General features: G+C 40.5%; 1 protein-coding gene across 1 annotated transcript; it reads right to left on the bottom strand.

The window, feature by feature from the left end:
* Positions 1–696: 696 nt before the first annotated feature.
* On the bottom strand, positions 697–14,754 carry micu2 (mitochondrial calcium uptake 2). The gene is made up of 12 exons (XM_060913048.1): positions 14,521–14,754; positions 12,714–12,849; positions 11,787–11,818; positions 11,195–11,270; positions 11,073–11,120; positions 9,691–9,773; positions 8,294–8,341; positions 7,219–7,319; positions 5,172–5,343; positions 4,879–4,987; positions 2,393–2,550; positions 697–2,164 (listed from the first exon to the last, which is right to left on the bottom strand). The coding sequence occupies exons 1-12, from the start codon at positions 14,716–14,718 to the stop codon at positions 2,063–2,065; spliced, it is 1,263 nt and encodes a 420-aa protein (XP_060769031.1). The 5' UTR covers positions 14,719–14,754; the 3' UTR covers positions 697–2,062.
* Positions 14,755–17,041: the final 2,287 nt, after the last annotated feature.

Raw genomic sequence — 17,041 nt, forward strand, 5'->3', positions numbered from 1 at the left:
GCGCAGGAACGCGCATGACGTCACGAACGGACTTGTGCTTTTTAAAGTTTGGAGAAGTTTTTTGCTGCTTCTTCCTCTGACTGACTTCAATAGTTTCATTTTAATTAAGAATAACAATGAGAAAACTGAAATTGTTAAGAATAAATAGAATTATTTAAATGTGGTTTTATGCTGATGTTTTGTTTTTAATATATTCTGTGGATTTATGTTTATCTTCGACAAAAATAATTATTTTCATTATGTCACAGCAAGAAGGTTCCAGGTTCGAACCCAGCGGCCCATGTCTGTGCGAGTTTCCTCCAGTTTCCCCCACAGTCCAAAGACATACAGGTTAGGATAATTGGTGGCTCTAAATTGACTGTAGTTGTGAATGGTTGTTTGTCTGTGTGTGTCAGCCCTGTGATGACCTGGCGACTTGTCCAGGGTGTACCCCACCTCTCATCCATAGTCAGCTGGGATAGACTCCAGCAACCCTGTAGAACAGGATAAGCGGCTACAGATGGATGGAATACTACCTCTGCTAACTTTTCACCTTTGAAAGTTCAGTTGTCATGAACGGATTTGGATTAAATTTGGTGGACAGCTTTAGTATCATCCTTGGTTCAATTGATTTGATTTTGAAGTTGATAATATATGGCTTAGCAAAGGTATGTACTCTACCGTGGGTCCTGATTCTTGTACATAAGCTCAAGTCACTCTGAAACATGCACATTTTATTTTTTAACAGCAGTGTGAAAAACAAAGAAAATAGGATAATTTTTTTTAACATTTGCACCAGATTAGTGTGATATATGAGAGAGAGAGAGAGAGAGAGAGAGAATCTGCAAATAGTGCTTTCACATCTCCAGTCTTTGGTCCATTTGAATCGAAACCTGGTACATTTTCCTCTTTGATACAATTTGTTTCATGTTCGGCTGACACTCAAAACAACCAGCTGAAAAAAAAGAAAAAAAAAACCACACCATGAGACCATCTCTGCGTGGTGGCTGTGGTACAGTTCAAACCGAACCCAAGCTTGGTTCCGTTGCAGTGAGAAAGTGATCCAATCCTGAATCGACCCAAATACAGGATGCAAACCAAACATGCCGCATGTTTTGGGTTGTAGATGACATTTGTCTCAAGACGTAAGCTGCCAGTTAAGCCAAAGAACAACCAAGTGCTCCAGAAATGTCTGGGATATTTGGACAGAAAAGAAAGACAGACGAGAGGGGGAAAAAATGTAAAACCTTGGCAAAGGTTTGTTTACTTTTTTCTGTTCTCGTATTTCTGACCAATTAATGAATCCTCCACCAATTGTTTTTGTTGCTGCTGTTGTTCATTAAAAGTACACGCAGTGTGAAAACAAACCAAACAGCAAACAAACCAAGCACAACAATTTCACTCTGATTCGGACTCAGGAACCTGACTAAAAGGTGTGAAAGCACGCTCAGGAACTTTCAGGAATAATCATAATAATACACAGGACAATGGTATGTAAAAATATTTCATATAAAAAAAAAAAGTGTTTCATATATCAAATTATTAAAAAACCCAAACCTGCATATGTTTATTCATAAACAAGTGAAAAGTGCTTTAAAGCTTCACCCTGCAAGACCCAAAACCAACAAATTTACCATCATCCCAGCTTAGATTCGATAACATTCTGACTTGTTGGACAGAAATTCATAATCCCCCTTTACTAACAGACGTTGTGTCCCTGTAAACATTTTAGACTCAACTTGGTTTAAATATTCTGACTGAACATCCCAAATAATAAAGCATCCTGGAAGAAAATTATTGATGTCCTGATGATTACTGTCCAAAACATCATAAATAAAGGTGATGTGACTAACTTTTTAGTCTAACACAAACACAATCGTTAAATTGGGACACGGTGGAAGTTAATGTGGATAAAACACTGACAGTCAGCTGAGAAAGTGGCCAAGTGCCATGGAGGATCTAATAGACCAGCATGGTGCATCTCCACATGCCGAGCTGAGCTTGTCGACTTTACCATAACCAAGGCTGAATAGCCACACCCCTAACTCCACAAGGTCCGCCCCTGGAACAGGTGTGTTTCCTTTCAGAAAGGGCTGCTGCTGCGACTGAGAGCCTCCTGAGCTCCTTTTAGCATTTCTTTCTTCACACACTTCCAGAAACCTGATACGCCCTGCTGGGAATGAACCTGTCAGGGGACACACACACACACACATCAAAAGAAAAGACAATTGTGCAAAAGTTTGACATACCGATACTCAGTTATCATGCAGTTGCACAAAAACAAGTATTAAAGAAACAAAAACCAAGAACTGCATGTCCAATCAAATCTACAGTCACATGACCTCTACTCATTTTGTGCATGTTTTATACGGTGTAAAGAATTACTGGGACATGTTTAGGTTTGATTTCTCACCCTGAGACCTCGCAGCATTCGGTCCTTCATCACAGAGATGAACTCTTTATGGCTGAGACAATTGTCTCCGTCGAGGTCGAAGATTTGGAAGACTGTGTCCAGAACGTTCTCCGAGAGCTCGTGTCCTGTGGCAATCTTCACAGCTCTTTTAAACTGAGCTACAGTGGAGTGAAGGCAGGAGAAAGCAAAGCATGCTGGGTGTTACAGCTCCATAACAGGAGGGCTGGGCAATATGATAATGATCCTGCGATATACTTTAATCATTACCAGTATCAGTCCTTTTACAATACATGATGACACACTAAAGGTAACAGGCTGGAAACTAGTTAACAAATATGAAGATGTCTAAATATCATGATGCAATATTTCCATGGAACAAACCAGTTTTGGATGCAATGACGACACTTTAGTGAACTTCTATAAACGTTATTGAACTTTAAAGGAACAGTCCACCGTACTTCCATAATGAAATATGCTCTTATCTGAATTGAGACGAGCTGATCCGTACCTCTCCGAGCTTTGCGCGACCTCCCAGTCAGTCAGACGCGCTGTCACTCCTGTTAGCAATGTAGCTAGGCTCAGCATGGCCAATGGTATTTGTTGGGGCTGTAGTTAGATGCGACCAAACTCTTCCACATTTTTCCTGTTTACATAGGTTTATATGACCAGTGATATGAAACAAGTTCAGTTACACAAATTGAAACGTAGCGATTTTCTATGCTATGGAAAGTGCGCACTATAATGACAGGCGTACTAACACCTTCTGCGCGCTTCGACAGCGCATTGATATCTGAGCTCTGTATCAATGCGCTGCCAAAGCGCGCAGAAGGTGTTAGTACGCCTGTCATTATAGTGCGGACTTTCCATAGCATAGAAAATTGCTACGTTTCAATTTGTGTAACTGAACTTGTTTCATATCACTGGTCATATAAACCTATGTAAAACAGGAAAAACGTGGAAGAGTTTGGTCACATCTAACTACAGCCCCAAAAAATACCATTGGCCATACTGAGCCTACCTACATTGCCAACAGGAGTGACAGCGCGTCTGACTGACTGGGAGGTCGCACAAAGCTCGGAGAGGTACGGAGCAGCTCGTCTCAATTCAGATAAGAGCATATTTCATTATGGAAGTACGGTGGACTGTTCCTTTAAGTACTCTGATCAGACGCTCGCTGGCCATGGTGTGAAAATTGTCCATGCAGACGCTCATCTAAGTTTCCAAACCTGTCATTACTTAACTCTTGAATATTTTCTATCATGAATACTCTCATTAAAAAGCTTATAATCTCTGCTTTCCAAAGAAATGTATCTGGTTAAGATCTGTTCAGTACTTTGGGAGTAACGGCAGGTTGAAGTCGGTACAACAGAGTAAAAACTCTGCTCACGTGACATCGGGAAGCTGCCGGTGCTTTTCTTTTTGAGTCACGGGAAAGTGGTCAGGCTCTCTCTCTCTCTCTTCTGATCGGTTTCCCACTGGATTACTCGTCAATATCAATCAGATCACTTTTATAGGGATGTTCTCTCATTCTCACTGTTTCTGATGAAGGATTCAGCAAAATTTTCCCCCTGCTAGTTTTGATGTTATGATTCAAGGGAGACTTTGAAGTGAGTTTTCATAGCTTTACCTACTTATTTTCCAAACCAAACTGATTCATGTAAATAAATCACTATTTTGTTTTGATGAAAAATATTGAGATCTTAGCGGTTGGACTGAGATTTAAAAAAAACGGAAGTCAGAAACATGAGTGTCGATTTCACTTCAGTTAATGTGAATTGTTTATTGGATGTGGATCAGACAGTTTAACTGAATATTAATCAAAATAATCATTTCTATTTCATATAAACACTAGTAGGCGCTACTTTTGAGAAATACAAAGTGTAACGATTTAATGTTTTCACCCAATTAGCATAATCAATACTAACTTGCATAATTGGTTTTTACCAATTTTTCAAATTTTGTATTCAATATCCAACCATCTATGTGCTGCCAATTTCCATTGTAAACATCCTGAAAAAAAAAAAGTTATGAAGAAAAAAAAACAACATTTGATCTCATTGGTTAATGAGGCCCATTTTGGACCATGTGATCCTCATACAGAATATGACGGCAGTTTTCTAAAAATTAAGCCATTTTTTCAATCTTTGATTTGTAATATCTCAAGAATGGGTAAACATTTTAATTCTGTAGAAAGTATGTTATACAGCATTCAGTTGTGAATTCACTGAAACCAGTTTCAAGCCATTTGGATTGAACCCAACATGCCGACTTTAAGAACTTTAAATAAGGTTTGCAATTTGGCAACACTTTCGTGTTCCAAGTTTATAAGGCGAGAATTTTGAAAAGCTACGAAAAGACACATCAGTAACACGGTTATAAGTGAGTCAGTAAAACTAATGTGATAAATTGTTACATGGTTATAACCTGTTTACTAAAATCGCTCATCCTGTAAACCTGAGCAGCTATAATGAAGGGAGACGTGTTACCTATTCCAACTGGTCTGTTAGCATCAGCAATCATCTTCACCGAGATAGAAAAGTCCTCCAGGTTGTTGGTGAACAGACAGAAGGCTTTAAACTCCTCAAAAGTGATGCTCTGAGAGAGAGAGAGAGAGAGAGAGAGAGAGAGAGAGAGGGGTACAGAACCCAAAACACAGACTCAACTATAAGGTTTTTGCTTCAGCGCTCCAGATGTCAGTGAAAAAGACAAAACACAGATGAAGGTGAGTCTCAAACTGAAAACGGTGCATCCAATCCCATCCAGCACTAAAACCCCTCACCTGCCCTGTCGGTATTTTCTTTCTGAGGTTCTCCAAGTATTCTGCGTTGCCTTCTTCATTGGTGTAGTGCAACAGCCAATCAGCAAAGTCCTCCCTCCGCATGGTGCCCATGCCTCTGGAGAACTGCAGAAACTCCATCTCCTGCACCTCCACCTGCAGGTCCTCCATGAACCTGCACATCAGCAGAAACACAAGAACTTAACAGCTACAAAAAGCAACCATTTCACGTCACCTTTTTCACATTAAATAATAATAAGAAGAAGAAAAGGAAGGGGTCAATCATTTATTTTAAATAAATCCCTTTAAATTAAGTACACTCAGAGAGAAGACTTTCATTTTTGGCCAAATTATGACCAACAACAATAATTTGAAGTGCACCTTTCATGCATTTACGTGCATGTTCTATTTCCAGTATAAAAAGAGAAAAACAAATAAAAGCCAGCTGAAAATGGTAAAATAGGCGAGTCAGAGAAATGCATTAAATATCAGTGAAAGAAGAAATAGTGATGTAAAATAGATAGAAAGGGGAGTGTAAAATTTATTAAAAAAAACAAACAAGAAACTAATAAATGAAAGCTGGAGCTTGCTGCATGTTTACTATTGATCTCCAGTGCATTAAAGGTGCCCTTCCACCAAAAACGTTTAATACTGGCTCTTTTTGAAATACCATAGTTCACTCCGAGTTGCATATGCATGCTGCATGTGAAAATGTAATTCTACTCCCATTCCCTGTATTAGCTTATGAAAGAAAATAGTCGGAAAAACGAGCGAATCTGAAAAAGCCCTATGAACTTGCGTCACTTCGAAAATTAGTATTCATGGCCTCACCCACCTTGGCTTGCGACCGCCCATGGGAAGAAAGTTCGGATTTAAGCGCAAGGACAGATAGCAGAGCCCATCTCGTCAGTAGCTAACAGCAAGTTGAAAACATGTCTGAACAAGTTCGTGCCTGTGTTATTTGTGGCAGTAACACATCAACGTTGCATTTCTTGCCCAAGATAGAAGAGGTGAAGAAGAAACGGTTGGAATTATCTTTGGAACACCACCAGCGAAGTGTAATGCAGCGTTAGTACTGTGTTCTGATCATTTCAACCACAGGGACTTTTCAAACTTCGGTGCCTTCAGTAGTGGTTTTGCTTCGAGGTTGTTTTTAATCCCTGGATCTGCACCGTTAAGACGATCGACCACCAGCTCACAAGCTGTAAGTAAAACATGAACTTTTTGTTCGAAGGTTTTTGTTACAAAATAGCATGTTCATATTCTCCACGTTAGCATGCATGACACGGTCACAAGCTCGGCAGGGATGAGAGTTTTCCGCTTTTTCTGAGTAAAAAAACGACCTTTTTATATTATGCCAAATCTGTTGAGAATTTTTTTTTATTAATTTCGGGGGGTTGGGGTATGTTCCTTCATGCTGTTCAAACTTTATTAACTCCAACGATGTTTACACATTATTTGTAAGTCGCCATCTTTAGTCTCGTTTAAATCTCGTTTAATGTGATGTAAAATTCACGTTATCTACATTGTTATTGGTCAAAACATCGATGTCGAGACCATAATAGCCAATCAAAACAGTTTTTACAAAGACACCCACATCCGCTTGTTCTGACCCACTGGAGGTAGCGTCACAGTGCTGTTAGCCAATCAGAGGTAACACATTTACATGTCATGAATATTAAATGAGTAAGAGCTGAAATCCTATCGTTCTCCCGCCACCCACTCCTCCACCAAACTAGAACAGCCTGAAACAGGAGAACCACAGCATTTTTTTTTTTCACCAAAACCGGCTCTCAGGGCGTTCAATCATATTAGAGACCACCGCACAGTTAATGAAAACATGATGCAATGAGACCTTTAAAAATAAATAAATAAATAAATAAATAAATAAATAATAAACCCTTCATATGTAAAAGTTGGAGAAAACTAGCATTTGACAATCTAATAAATTAATATCAATTACCAAGAAAATGGAGTTAAATTAAAAATAAAATCTAGCTGAATAAAGGATATTAACATACACAAGAGCTAAACAACCATGAAGACAGACCTGCAAAACTCTTTGTACTTCAATTTATTTTGTCCCTTATGGCCGAAGAAGTAGGCCTGCAGCGTGGTGCTGGGCTCATTGCTGTCCTCCGAGGCTGCCGTCTGAAGACATAAAGGAATGCGATAGTGAACTGATGACTTCACTAATCTCACACACCATCCTGTTAAACAAACAATTTATAGCCTCTGTAATACAGATAACAGTGTGTGTGTGTGCGCGTGTGTGTGTAGGCACATAGTGATAATCTGCTGTACGAGATGTTAGGAATAGAACACTCCCTGTCATGCTGTTACAGTACAGAGTGGCATGACGCACTTGCACATATGTGAAGGCACCGTTCATACTCGAAAGGTACACACAAGTTTTGACATCCAGATGATGTCTTTTTCAGGGACGTCCCTGCCGATTCCAGAAAGACAATGCACATTCTGCACGTGTTCCAACAGTGTGGCTTTGTAGTTTAAAAAAAAAAAGTGCAGGTGCTCAACTGGCTTGCCTCCGACTGAAAACATGTGGTGCACTATGAAGCACAAAATAAGACTGAGACCCCGAACTTCTGAGCAACTTAAATCATACATCAAGCAAGAATGGGAAATAATTTCATAATCAAAACTTCAACAACTAGTGTCCTCAGTTCTCAAACACTTCGTGAATGTTGTTAAAAGAAAAGGTGATGTAACGCAATGGTGAATATGCTCCTGTCCCAACTTTTTGGAACGTGTTGCAGGCAATAAAATCAGAATAAGTGAAAACAAACAAATAAATAATTCAGTTTGAACATTAAATACATCTTTTCTTTGTATTGTATTCAATTGAATATCAGCTGAAAAGAACTTGCAAATCATTGCATTCTGGTTTTATTTACGTTCCACACGGAGTCCCAAAGTTTTGGAGCTGGGGTTATACTTCGGAAGCTCTGCTACAAAAATACAGCTGTCAAATCTTCAATGTTTATATGATGGAAATAAATAGGACATAACCTTTAATTGGAACTGTTACTAAATTACAACCCTCGTATGGAACAACTTGCGCAGATAAATCAACAAGGACGACAATAAACAAAAAACAAACTCACCTCTGCCACCTCTTTCACAACCTTCCTTTGTCTGATGATTTTCTTCAGCTTTGGAACAAAGAAGCCGGATTATTTCACATCCTAGAGACAACTTGTAATTTTTTTATTTTTATTTTTTTCAGTCTGCAGATCAGGGATGGGGAACCCCGGCTGTTTTGCAGCCACACTGCTGCTGCATGGTTTGCATTATCCTGTTCTATTGGGCCTCATTAGAGCAAAAACACTATCATTAATCAACTCGTTAGCTAATGATCAGGTTTTACTGTGCTGCGGCTCTCCAGGACGGAGGCGGCCCACTTCCTGCTGCAGACTCTCTACTTAATAAACATCATAGTCCTCAGATTGAGCTGAATTCCCGTAATCATGCTGGAGTACATACCTTTCATTCATTCATCTGAAGCATCCATCGAACAGCATGAACAAAGACAAGGTAGCAGCAGTTACCTACAGGATCCACAATTCTACATTCCTCTCCATTCCAAGCACTATTAGCGTATTTTCCAGACTAAGAGTTGTTCGGAAGTGGACGCTGCATTTGATTCAAGTCTGAAATGGGGAAATCTGAACTTGCATCATTTCTGAGCTTGGTCAATTCAAGCTACAGAGCGGAAAAGGAAAATAAATAAATAAAAATAATCAACGCCTCCATGAAAGCGTGTCTCGTTAGAAACAAGATAACCAGCTAGCTTTAGAGATCATGTCAGTTTTGCTGAATTTACTTGTGGTTCGTGTTGTTTATTGAACCTACTCATGGTGTCCAAAGTACGATATTGATCTTGTATTTACAGTCGATCAGTGTATAATGATAAACACTTTATCCCACTTCTCCATGGAAAGCTAATGAGTTTTAACAAATAAGTGCATTCTGTCCAGAAAATATGGTAAACATTCCAACCATCTGGTTTCTTTATAACCAAGCAACCATGTACAGTAACAAGAAACTTATAACTACACAAACTCATGACGCGACCCCCCTTCATTGTTGAAATCAAGGCCAACGGCTGGGACTCACATGCTAACAATGCTAAGGATAATAAAGCTGCTTCCCTTTAAATCAGGCTCTTAAAGGGACAGGATGTTTCGCATTGCACTGGTACATTTGGGAGGGGAAGAAAAAAAAATTATCAACCCCTGGTTTTGCCTTAACTGTTGCCATGGAGACTGAGAACACAGGGATCTTTTCCGTTTCCGACCTTGGTAAGTCACAGACAGAGATCATCGTCGACACAAAAATGAGACTAACGGGTAAATATCATTTAAAAAAAACAACACGACCTTACACTGAAAATCTCAGAAATGCATAACAGGTTTGTTCTTTTAAAAGGGACGAGTCATTTTTATTGATTACGAGAAAGAACTATTAAGAGGTAAAAGCAGTGCAAAAGTCAACGCTTCACCTTCTCAAACTCCTTTTTGTCCACCTGCTCGTTGCCGTCGATGTCGAGCATCTTGAACGCGATGTTGAATCCGGTATGTGGCTCTGAAATCACAGCACAGTTGTTACCATCAACACTGCGATTGTATCCAATTCAATAACGAGCTAATGAAACAGCGTGTTAGTGCGCGTATGCTAATTAGGCTAAACTCTGAATATAAACGTGATCTCTTGATGTGGGCAGCACGGTGGTGTAGTGGTTAGCACTGTCGCCTCACAGCAAGAAGGTCCGGGTTCGAGCCCCGTGGCCGGCGAGGGCCTTTCTGTGCGGAGTTTGCATGTTCTCCCCGTGTCCGCGTGGGTTTCCTCCGGGTGCTCCGGTTTCCCTCACAGTCCAAAGACATGCAGGTTAGGTTAACTGGTGACTCTAAATTGACCGTAGGTGTGAATGTGAGTGTGAATGGTTGTCTGTGTCTATGTGTCAGCCCTGTAATGACCTGGCGACTTGTCCAGGGTGTACCCTAGTCTGGCTAACGCAACTTCAAAGCTCTGCGAGCATTGGTCTGGCAAAGATATTAAGCCCAACCGTTTCCCAAAGTGCGTGGTTGACCCGCCTCCCTGAAATGCCTCAGTTTGCTACTGGTCGAAGCCAGAAAAGGCTGTGACGAAGCTTAAACCAATCACATCACTCTTTCCTCTGACGTATGTGACGCGACGGAAACTGCTTGAGTAACAGGAAGAAGATAAATACCTCCAGGGCTGCTCTTTGCTCCATTTTCAATGAGAACTTCCCGTTGAATGCTTTCAATACAGCATCTACCGCTGTGTCAAAGGCTTGCTGCTGCTCCATGTTCGTAATGTTTCTAGTGAATGAAGCGCTTCCGGCATAGATTCTGTAAACAATCTATGGCTTCCGGTCACAGTTCTACTACGTCACTGCCTTGAACACGCCTCTACCCAGGGCCGTTGGAGATGCTCAAAATTGATTGGCTCCCGATTTTTCGGGAGCTTGGAAGAGCTGGGGATAGCTTGCCTTGCCAGACTAAGCTCGCAACAGGCCCCCGTGTTTCGTCACACTTAGGATGGGCGGGCCCAGGCTACGTGTACCCCGCCTTTCGCCCGTAGTCAGCTGGGATAGGATCCAGCTTGCCTGCGACCCTGTAGAACAGGATAAAGTGGCTAGAGATAATGAGATGAGATCTCTTTATGTTCCAGATAACGTTTCATTTTGTCAATTCTTTATTCAAATACGCATGATAGAAACTGCGATGATTGATGATCGCTTGAACAAATGCTAAACTTAATGACTAGTTTGTGCTTTTGTTGCAGTATCAGCCAATTGGAGATCAGGTGCCGCCCACATCAGCGGAAACGGACGAGAAGCGGAGTACTTTGATAACTTACTGGTGAGGATGGTGAGGAGGAACAGGTACTCTGTGTAGGAGATCAGCCCTGGAAACACACCACAGAGAGTCAAGACTGGAAAGAAAGACAGTACAAGTATGTGTGTGTGTGTGTGTGTGTACCATTGTCTCCAATTTCTCTGAACAGATTGCTTCCTGGCTTGGCTTGAGAAGCCACCGTCAGCATCTTGCCTACTTCCTGTAGAACAATCAATCTAAGTTATTCAGTGTTATTTATTTAGCAGATCGCAAATGTTGCAACTTACATAATGATTACATCACAGTTTTTTCAACATGCTCACGACATCATGTTCACTTCACCACTCTGTCTTGCCTTGTTGTAAACCAAGGCCACAGACAGCCTGGAAATGACGATGGTGTGAATATAAAAAAAAAAAAAAAACACCAGCTCATTCTTCAAGGGTATTCTTGATTCTTCATTCTTTGAAGGTATTGATGGACAGTTTAAACCCTGACTGAGGGACTCAGTAGCAACAAGAACACAATAATGGGACAAAAACTAAACTAAACTTCACAAGAAGGTGGTGCTAAAGCACCATTTTACACCAGAACATACGTTACAGAAAACAAGAAAAGCGTCTCATACATCAACGTGACGTAAAACAAACTTTTTTCCCCTCGAAGCAGACAATTTCATCACATGTGGTGGCCGATTTGTTATAAATAGAGGAACGTGAAGTGGATTGACACTCACCGCTTTGGACAGGTGCCTCTTATGCAGTTCATCTGAATGGAAAAAGAATCACAATGAGACGGATTTGGACTGGAATGAGCGGGTAGAAATACGGCTCCGAGGTCGCATGTGTGTGGTGGAACGTGACGCACTTTTACAGTCCTGAGCTGTTTTCCGTAAGAATTGGAAACGGAAACACACAGCGCGAACAATTAACACACACTGTGCAAGAAAAAAACATGAGCTTTAGCTATTAGAGAGGAAAAACAAAAGGGGGGGGGGGGGGGGGAGGCTTCCAGCATCATGATTAAGCAGCTTAGAAAACAGCACTTGATCCAGCACATCCTATTGGTTTACTTTATTTTTATATACATTACTCCCTGACAGATAATTATGTGCACAATATAATAATGAACACACTAATGATACTAAAGCAACGTTGTGAAATTGTAACGTGTACAGATTAATTTATCGTACTTTTAATTTGATATTTTAAGTCATCTAATTAGTAAAATAACGCCAAGGTTTTTTATTAAGCCAATGCACTCAATGTAAAGGAAAAAAAAGTGCCCACAGTGCAAATGATAACCTGACCAAGCGCTCATCGGTTACGTTTAAACTCACTTTCAAATGCTGTTCGTAATTTTATCCAGGAAAAAAGAAAAAAAATGCTCTTCAAGGTAAGAAAATCTCATTTACCTTTATAATCTTTGTTAGCTTATTCAATAATACAGCCCGAAAGAAAAATTACTGCCTGACAGATTCATACTGTAAATGTAGTGTTTGTGTGTGTAATAATAACAACAGGTCAGACATGTGGTTTATTACCTTTGTACAGGATTCACTCATAGCTAAACAGGCAATTAGCATTCTAATAAATAGGCTTCCTAACCAACTAGAAAAACACCGTAGTGTGTGTGTGTGTGTGTGTGTGTGCGCGCGTCTCACGTTCCACATGCTCCAGCATCATGGAGTACAGGAAGTCTCTGGGTGTCATGTACACCTCCTGCTCATAAATCAAAGAAGCAAACTGGTTGAAGCGCAAACGCCGCATCGAGACTGCTGGGATGGGGTGGTCATCATCCTTTAAGTGCAAGCAAACACACACACAATAACAATTGTTACCTGTTACAACCATACATACTTGACAGCACGCATATATACACACGTTGCTTTCTTGAACGTTCACCTCAATGACAAAAATATCAGGAGGTTTTACTCTTGTAATACATGACAAAAATGCATTTTTCAAGTCAAGTCAGATTCATCACCATTTCTCTCATCAAATACAGATGTAATGTCAGTAACAAAAACATTCATCCAGAATCACAGTTCCACATGTAAAAGGAATCCGAGCAGCACAAAGACAAAACGCACTCATCATAAACTATATAATAAACTCGACTTGCACAGTAGGGTTTTGATTATTCACATGGAGTATACAGTAAATACAGACATGATTACAGAAAATCACGTGCACTGATTGGTCGAGATATTCAGACTATTTCTCGATAATCATCTCGAGCGACTCAGCTCGTGAACCGATACGCCAAGTAATCGGGAATCAACTCCCCCCCAGTTTAAAGTTTCAGTAATTATTCAGACACAATTCACGTACTGAAAGTCTTTTTTACGTTCGCAATGGCCAAAGGATCGTTAAAGTGTTGATAATTGTAGCTACCACTATTTCTTAAAAATAAAAAGTTTTGAAAGCACCTTTGCTCTCCAGCATTTCTTTGCATATGACTCAAACTTTTGTCCAGAACTGTGTGGTTAAAGCTGTTTTACAGTTAACATGTGATGGAATGAGTGATTTGAATATAGTCCTGTTTGTTTAAAGTTAACAATAGGGTGCATCAGTTGCCCTCACGTTCATAAAATCTGATGCATTTTTGTTTGGGTGTTCCTTTTCACCAATAAAGACATCTTGTAAAATTTTTTGACCATATTCAAAAGTCTAATGGTGGCACCATGAGGTTCATTTTTTGCCAAAAAATGCTTATTTTATGTTTTCGCGTAAGGTTTGAATCACAATGTTGGACTCCCATTTATTGATTTCTTGTGAGCCAGAGATCATATTAAGAACCTTTGCAAGGGATTGAGAAGCATTAATGTGATTCATAATACATTTGTATTGTTTAAAAGTAGTTGAACAATGATTCAATGAACAGCTAAAACTCAAACTGTGCTTGATAATATATTTAGAATATGTACTAAAAAAGTGTATCTAAGATATTTGGTATACTCTATAAGGTGCCATAATGTTTCATGAAAAGTGATCGAAATTGTCATAAAAGTCATAAAATAGCAGCTTTTTCCATAACTTTGAGCTCCTGGTGCCACCATTAAACTTTTGAATTTTGTCAAAATATTTCACCCAGTGTGTTTTCTTACCAAAAGGAACATAAAAACAAAAATGCATCATGATCAGAGGAACTTTTCATTTTTAGGGGGCAACTGATGCACTCTAGTTAACAAGTACCAAGATAAACCGAAAACCGTGATGTTTGTTTCATGTGATCATACCGTCACTGATACCGTCCCACCCTTCACAGTAAACAGAGAACTGAATCTCCACTAATGTTCTTGGGAGTGGTTTAGATCACTGTTTGAACACTTAGTGCACGAATTATGTCGCCAATTCACTATTTTCTGTTTCTCCAGAGTGTTTTTACCCCACTGTCCCTCCATGCGGTGCACTTATAAAGGGGTCGGGGGTATTTAGGAGGATGACAGATGAAAACTTTCCCCCTACCGCGGTCTCCTTGGCCAACACGGTCGGCTGTAAACACCTCCAGCGCGGCTCGTGACGGTACCGGAAAATACCGCCGGCGACCAGGCAGCCCAACACCGCGCCTCCGACCGCCGGATACCGCGGGACTTTACCGCCCAGGCTCCAAGAACTCCTGAAGAAGTTCCGCAGACTCGCCCCGAACCTGCCCCACGTCGCCATTTCACATTTCAGAAAGAAACAGGAAGTTTACCTCTGCTGTTGTGAGAAATAAGTGGATTTGGCGCCATCTAGCGGAATTTAAGGGAACAGCTCGACCAAAACTCACTGGTCCTTGAATTCTCGATTCTGATTGAAGAAGAAGAAACCTTTATTTGTCACATGCACAGTGAAATTCATTCTCTGCATTTAACCCATCTGAAGCAGTGAATAGCCACACTAGAGCGCCCAGGGGTTCGGTACCTTGCTCAAGGGCACTTCAGCCCAAAGCCACCCGACGTTAACTTAACTGCATGTCTTTGGACTGTGGGGGAAACCGGAGTACCCAGAGGAAACCCACACAGACACGGGGAGAACATGCAAACTCCACACAGAAAGGCCCTAGCCGGCCACTGGGCTCGAACCCAGAACCTTCTTGCTGTGAGGCAACAGCGCTAACCACTACACCACCGTGCCGCCCTTGGTCAGAATGGAGTAATAATAAAAACTATTTGTTGAACTTCCTGTAAGGAGAAACATTTATTTAACCTTCCTCCCTCCTGCCTCCTCCAGCCAGAAGGTACCATAGCATCCTAACCATCGAGAAACGTCAACCCAAGACAGTTTATTTGTATCGCAGTTTTAACATCAGACATTGTCGCAAAGCAGCTTTACAGAAAAGTGTCGATTTTATGAGTTACACATGAACTAATTTTCCATCCATCCATTATCCGTAACCGCCAGAGGTGGACAAAGAACCCAACTTCATGACTTAAGTCAAAGTACAGATCCCACTGGTCAAATGTTACTCTGATACAAATGAAAGTTGTCCAGTCAAATTTTTACTTCAGTTCAAGTAATGAAGTACTTGCTTTTAAAAATACTTAAGTATTAAAAATACATTTTCTGTCAATGCATTGTTGTATTATTGTCACAAGGCTTGCAATACATAATGCCGCTACCAAAGACAGAAATGTGAATTCACAAAATGAACGCATGCTGTGCCATCATGGTGGTTTAACGTTAAGCTAGCTAGTCAGTGAAGCTCCACCTGACATGCTAGAAAACTCTTTTCAAACTCTGAATCATATTGGGTAGCTAACGCTACTAGAAAAGAAACATTTCCACATTCTGTTTATTTGGTGAAAACATATTTCTGAAAGGACTTCAGATAAGTTAACGTTATTCATGTTAGCATAACTCTGTTTTTACATGCTAACTAACATTGTCCAAGTTAACTAGCTATGTGTTAACGTTAGCCATGGATAAGGCTATGGCAACTTGGCGGCCAAATCCATAGAAAATCATTTGACTAACCAGACTGCATAGCTATTGCGATGTTATCGTTAGCTCTAAAAGCATAGACAACTTCATTGCAAGCTTTCTCTTGGAATAAAACGTTTACATACCTCAATATGTTTCCGCAGGTTGGACGGCGAGTTTTTGGAGGCCGTGATGTGGTTCGTTTTTGGCAAACAAAGCAAAAATTTAAAACAAAATGAATCTTTAATCCTTTCAGAAAACTGAAACATGGGTTCATGGACCATGGGTGCGTGCATTCCCCAGATGAACCGCCTCCTTCCATTCTACAATCAACTGATCATGTTCAAATAATCCTGCTGAGAAATCATTGAACTTGATTTTGTCCAGTCTATGGACATGACGTGACCCTAGTTATTACTGATCGGCTCTCAGTGTCACCTGCAAAAAAACCAATCATGTTTTAGAAAAGAAAAAGAAAAAACATCCACTTTCAAAGCCGCTTCATAGTAACGAGTAACAAGGACCTTGACAGAAATGTAGTGGAGTGAAAAGTATGATATTTGTCTTTTAAATGTAGTGAAATTAAAGTCATACATTTCCAAAAAAAATACTCAAGTAAAGTATGGATACTCAAAAAGTGTACAGTATTCAAGTAAATGTACTTCATTACTGTCCACTTCTGGTAACCACTTATCCTGTGCAGGGTCACAGGCAAGCTGGAGCCTATCCCAGCTGACTATGGGCAAGAGGTGGAGTACAACCTGGACAAGTCACCAGATCATCACAGGGCTGACACATAGAGATACACAACCATTCACACCTATGGTCAATTTAGAGCCACCAATTTGCCTAACCTGCATTTCTTTGGACTGTGGGGGAAACCCACGCAGACAACATGCAAACTCCACACAGAAAGGCCCCCGTCGGCCACCAGGCTCGAACCCAGAACCTTCTTGCTGTGAGGCGACAGTGCTATCCACTACACTACTAGGGTGGTCCTCAAATATATGCCAAAAATAAAAATTTGACTTTCTTAAGGTGCTTCCTCACTAAGTTGTTCGGCTTGCTGAGAAAACATTTTGTG

This window comes from Neoarius graeffei, chromosome 28 (assembly GCF_027579695.1).
Source record: "Neoarius graeffei isolate fNeoGra1 chromosome 28, fNeoGra1.pri, whole genome shotgun sequence".
Classification (NCBI taxonomy): domain Eukaryota; kingdom Metazoa; phylum Chordata; class Actinopteri; order Siluriformes; family Ariidae; genus Neoarius; species Neoarius graeffei.